The 5804-nt window shown below is 44.8% G+C and overlaps 1 protein-coding gene across 1 annotated transcript; it reads right to left on the bottom strand.

Moving 5' to 3' along the window:
* Positions 1-2266: 2266 nt before the first annotated feature.
* LOC103735303 (antileukoproteinase) lies at positions 2267-4860 on the bottom strand. Its single transcript, XM_008834559.3, has 5 exons — positions 4824-4860; positions 4377-4479; positions 3616-3777; positions 3014-3163; positions 2267-2471 (listed from the first exon to the last, which is right to left on the bottom strand). The coding sequence occupies exons 2-4, from the start codon at positions 4459-4461 to the stop codon at positions 3015-3017; spliced, it is 396 nt and encodes a 131-aa protein (XP_008832781.1). The 5' UTR covers positions 4462-4479; positions 4824-4860; the 3' UTR covers positions 2267-2471; position 3014.
* Between the last annotated feature and the right edge of the window lie 944 nt (positions 4861-5804).

Raw genomic sequence — 5804 nt, forward strand, 5'->3', positions numbered from 1 at the left:
CATTGACTCCTAAATAATACTGGCTATTGTCATTACTCTTGAGTACCCTCCAGAACTTGACTAAAGATTCTATTCCTTAAGACTTTACACACGTGAGTCATAGAACAAACAAGGAAATATCAAGCTGGTATGACCTCAAAGCTTCATCTCTACTAGCAAGCTTTCATGGTGCTGAAAGGTGCTATCAGGCTACCAGAAGAGAAATCATTGACCTTACCCATCTGTGAACCCTGTGAGCTACAATAATGACTGGCTTGACAAGATATGCTCACCAATACGATAGAGGCACAAATGTTATAGCAGTACCTAACCACTTTCTGATTGGATTTAAGGCCCACTTCACAAGACAAAGGCCGTACCTGGTACTGTAATCAGGGCCAAGAGCCTGTGGCTAGTCAGGTCACAGGCCATAGAGAAGAGCCCAATACCAGCTTTCTATTTGACAAGATATGCTCACTAATACGATAGAGGCACAAATGTTATAGCAGTACCTAACCACTTAATGACTGGATTTAAGGCCCACTTCACAAGACAAAGGCCATACCTGGTACTGTAATCAGGGCCAAGAGCCTGTGGCTAGTCAGGTCACAGGCCATAGAGAAGAGCCCAATACCAGCTTTCTACTAAATAGTTATAGTATTAAATCAACTCCTGATGACTTATTGTTATACCCATAGACTAATGTACTTCTCCATCTCTCTCCAGAGAAGCTTCTTCTTAGAGCAGGTAGCAAACTCACAGAATGAATGATTAATGTGAAGAGAATAAGAGACTGGATTGCTCAGCCCTAAATGGGACACCCGTATCACACCCTCTCTTCCCAAGGCTCAGGGATCATTGTGGAAGATTATAAGAGCCAGAGGTAGATGCACACAAGGAAACCATGTTTTCCAGACACAACAGGGCAGTTGCACATATGAACCCATGGTGCTTATGACATCATACATAAGACCTGGTCAAGCTCAAGCCAGACAAAATCACCGCATTTATGGGGGAGGTGGGCAACTTCAGCCCTAACTGAAGACGTTTGGCAATTGATAGCTGCTGGGAGAGGGAGGGTCAGTTTTCTTTAAAGATGTAATGCTGGGTAGGTTGGCCAGGCCCTGAGGGACAGACTCACACCCAAGAGCATTGGGAGAACACAAATTAGATTCAATAGCCCTTTAAATAGACATGAAGTCAGAAAGGGATAATAAGGTGGGAATGAAGATGGGGAAGGGCAGTCTGAATGTGATAAAAATTCTCAAAGAATCAATAAAAATATTTTTTTTAATTTCCAGTGAATTCTATTTTCAACATTTTGCTTAGAATCATCACAATTACCTTCAGAGTAGACATTGGCTCATAACTATCTTTTTTCTATAGTCTATGTTTAGTTAAACTATAAACGTTTCAGGGGGTGCTGGGGAAATAACTCAATGAATAAAGTGTTTGCTGCGCAAGCAGGAGGCAGGAGGATCTGAGTTTGAATCCTCAGTATGTGAGGAAAAAACTGAGCATGGGTACATAAGCCTGTAGCCTCAGTAATGGAGGATGGAGACAGGCAGATCCTGAGAGCTCAGTGGCCGGACACACACACACACACACACACACACACACACACACACAGAGAGAGAGAGAGAGAGAGAGAGAGAGAGAGAAGGTAAAGTCACACACTCCTGTGTCCTCAATCCTAGGATGGCATGGGTGACAGGCAGATCCCAAGGACTCCTGGGTCAGCCAGTCTGAAGCAGTGAGCTCTGAGTTCAATGAGAGGGAGCCAGCCCCCTGGCTCCAGAAGCTCAGCTCTTTTTAGTCCTGCTCCAGCAAGTCAACACTACCCTGGTGCTGTAACTGTCCAACAGCATGTCATAAACATGACCCTGGGCACATGACAATGTTCTTATTTTAAGACAGAAGAAATGATGTCTTGGAAAGGAGAAGAAATGAGAGCTTCAAATCATGCCAGTGGACAGTGTGTAAGGAAGATGATCTGGCTATGGCATTGCTGTTTGTTATGCTCACGTTGTGCCTCCTGATGCTCTCTCCACTGTGAGAGCCATTTCTGTGGCCACTCTGCACATAAAGACATTCCATTAGGAGGTAAAGTCCTTTGTCCAAATATCATAGAGCCCATGCCATTAGATTCATGCTATACATTCAAGACTGCCCAGGCCTGGGATTTTCTTCGTTCTCCTCCACATGTCTAAGAAAGATGTCTCATATCCAAGCCTCCCCTCATTGCATCTTGCCACACCCATGCCCTCAGTGAATCACAGAGCCAAGGTACACATAAAGAAATAAGCTTTTTTATTTATTTACTCTCCAACAATATTTCCTAAAAGCCTCAAGCGTGCTGAGCATGTGCCAAAAGGAAGGGTTGGTGGTAAAAGCGAGCATTCGCCACAGGATCCAAGCGTGAGAGCAGGGAAGTAGTTTCCAGACCACACAGAGCACGAACCCAGAGCCATCTTCAAATGACAGGAATCAGGCTATGAGAGAAAATGGGATAAGAGCTTCAGAATAAGAACCAACCAAATCACTTCCATCGTGTTCTCTATAAGGAAGCCACAAGACAGGAAAGAGCAAAGTGGTGTTGAGGTTAAAAGGGTTTGCAAATCAGGAGACCTAGTTGAATTCTTGTTTTCACCATAAAGCTCAAAACTCAGACCATTGAACTAGATAAGCCTCAAATTCTCCCTGTCCTTTGTGCTTTGACTCTTGACACCATGAAGTAAATTACTTGAATAACAAATAATGCACACGATGCTTTACAAAACACTTGATTTTGGTATTCCATTCTATAGATAAAGAGATTCAAAGAGTCATTCACACAGGGCCCCTACCCAGACAGGCTGCAATAGAATCAAAGTCACTGAACTTCTTTGTCCTGAGACATAGAGAACAGTGTCCTTGAAGGACAAGTCAGGCTCTGCTTAGGGTAGAGTCTCCCTGCCCACAAGCCTTGACTTCCAGAGCCTCAGAGATGAGAAGCCAGAGGGAAGAAGAGCCATCCTCCCCAGCCCCTCCTTACCTTACACCGGGGGCATGCAGACTTTGCCACAAATGCCCTTGCAGCACTTGTAGTTCCGATCACACTGGCTGTCCCTCTGACAGTTATTAGGGGGGTTGAGCATCAAACATTCAGCATCAATCTTAGGGCACTTCCCAGGTTTCTTCAGCACTGGTGATGGCAAAGCCATAGGTCAGAGTCCTTGAACTATAGGTACCACATCCCTGCTTCTTAGACCCAGCCTCCTCTCCAGCATGAGCAAGGAGAATCATCTCCCCTCAACCCCTCACCATCACCACCTCGTCTTGGAGGCATACCCTGTCTCCTCTCTAACATCTGGTCCCCAGTCAATGCAGGTGACCAGCTGTGCAGTGCTGAAGAGGTGGATAGTTTCCAGTTGCTCAGCTATCTGAATGCCCAGATGATTACCCAGAAGACTGCCCTCCTTACAGGCTGGCTGCCTCAGGCGGATGGACAACTTCTTGTCTAGGGTAGCATGACGCCTTGGCTGACTGACACATTGAGCTCAACAGCTCTTAGAAACAAGGAGATCTGGAAGGACCCCTTCACTCAGTCCCCTTAATGCTGAGTCTCGAGGTTCATTCCTTCCTCTACTGGCTCACCTGGTTTCGAGACAGCAACAGGATCGAGGCATTTGATGCCACAATAACCTTGACAACACCTCTTCTTCCCTGGACATTGCCAATCATCCTTGCACTCTGGTTTCTCATATCTAAGGCACTGGGCAGGTTTTCTAGAAGGGCACGCTCCAGCTTTGAAAGCATCTGTAGAGAAGATCAAGAGGTTAGGAGAGTACTGAATATCCACCATGATTCTTGGACAGAGCACCATTTTCCAGAGGGGAGATCCTCATCGCAGTGGTCCACAAACAACTCAAAGAGACATGCCTGTCTGATCCTTAGAAGAAACGCAGCAAGCTTGATCAGACAACACACATAATCAGAAGTCACAGACCAAGGAAAAAGGCAGAGCTCTCAGCCAAGATCTTCCATCTCAGATACACAAAGGCAGAAGGAAGGCTGGGAGTAATGGAGAGGAAGAGAAACAAACATAGTAATGGAACCAGCATGAGAGATGCTAAGAACTAAAGCCAGAGACAGAAACACAGAGACTAAAAACAGGAACAGAGATGGGGCAAGACCCAGGTTGACAGGATGGCTGAGTAATAAAGAAAACGTTCCTACATCTTCTACGTCTCTGAAGTTTCATAGAGACCTCAGACCCCAACTAGACCTGTACCCCTCAAGGAGGTCTCCAACTAAGCTGGGAGACAGAGCCTATTGAAAGGAACATACCCAAAACCATCAGGAGCTACCGCCTCTGACACTCCAGTCAGGACTGAACCACAGTGGCTCCAACTCACCGTTTCTAAAACCTTCCACAACCCAGGGTGCCAGAGTTGCCAGAGCAAGGAGAACCACGAGGGAGAAGAGGCTGCTGGACTTCATGGTGAAGGCAGAGTGGCTCTGATGACCAAATACCAAGCATCATTATTTATATCTTTACCAGTAGGTGTGGCCCGAGTAGAATGGGTTTAGTCCCTCCCAGCTGCTATTGCGTAGGCAGGAAGCTTGGCTAAAGAACAGAGGTCTTGATAGCAGGGAGATAGGTGGTGGCCTTGAAGTTCCAAGCAGGACTATGTGGTCAGCAGCAAAGTAAGTACCAGAGATTAAGATAGAAGGGAGAGAGAGAGAGAGAGAGAGAGAGAGAGAGAGAGAGAGAGAGGTTAGTTTGGAAGTTGTCTCCAGAGGGCCATTATAGAAGACCGTCTGAGCCCTGAACATTGTGGTCTCAAGCCTATTGTCCTTACAGGTAGAGAAGTGCAGAAAGGGTTGGTCACAAAAGTGCCACCAGGACCTGAAGCTGAAGCATCCGATGTGGGCTCTCAGCTGAGATTACAATACACCTCTAGTTCTCATGTCCCTGAACTGTCTGAGATTATGAAATTCTGCTGATTGCTCAATGCAAGTTCCTTCTTCAACTGCAAATGATGCATCACTCAACCAATGTTTATTTCCCCAAATTATCTGCACCGCTATTTGGCCAGTGTCTAGTCCATGATTGAAATGTGGAAAGCAATCCCTAGACAAATGATTCATAAGGAACAGTTCTGCCATCAGCAAATGTCATTGGAGCTCCATTCCCTAGGCATGGTGGGGTGATGCCAGCAGTCAGCTCTTCTCAGAGGGTCCTGAGATTAAAGGTTTTAAATTATCCAAGAATAATGAATGAATCGTATCCCTTACTACTGAAGATAATTGAAGTGAATCAAAGGCAAAGGGGCGAAGCCTCTCACCCCTCACTGTATTCAGCACTGAGCCGTGATATAATTCGAGATGTAAAGAGGAATTCTTCCTACCCTGAATTCCTCTATGGATCTCAGATGACAGCAAAAGCTTATGGCTGACATACATTTGGAACATTCTGTGCACTCCCTGGTGTAGAAGTTGCTTCTGATTATTAAGAAAACCTAAAACTAGAAATTGAATTTCTGGAGATAAAAATCATAGCCTAGAAAGTTAAAAAAAATTTTAAGTACTTTAATAACTAAACTGATACAACTCTTCAATTGAAATATGTAATTGTATTTTAGAATGTAAAATTCACAATTCTGTCTGCCTACTGTAATTTTTTAGTATTATTTACTGACAAAAAATGCACCACAAAACTTCAACAATACTTTGAAATTTCTCACTGCTGCTGTAATGTCAGTTGGCATTCATTCCCCTCCCAAACTCTCCAACCTATCCAGAGTTTTTCAATGTAATCATCTTGTTTTTGAAACCCACGA

Source organism: Nannospalax galili, unplaced genomic scaffold (assembly GCF_000622305.1).
Source record: "Nannospalax galili isolate Female #2095 unplaced genomic scaffold, S.galili_v1.0 scaffold1090, whole genome shotgun sequence".
In the NCBI taxonomy this organism is placed as follows: domain Eukaryota; kingdom Metazoa; phylum Chordata; class Mammalia; order Rodentia; family Spalacidae; genus Nannospalax; species Nannospalax galili.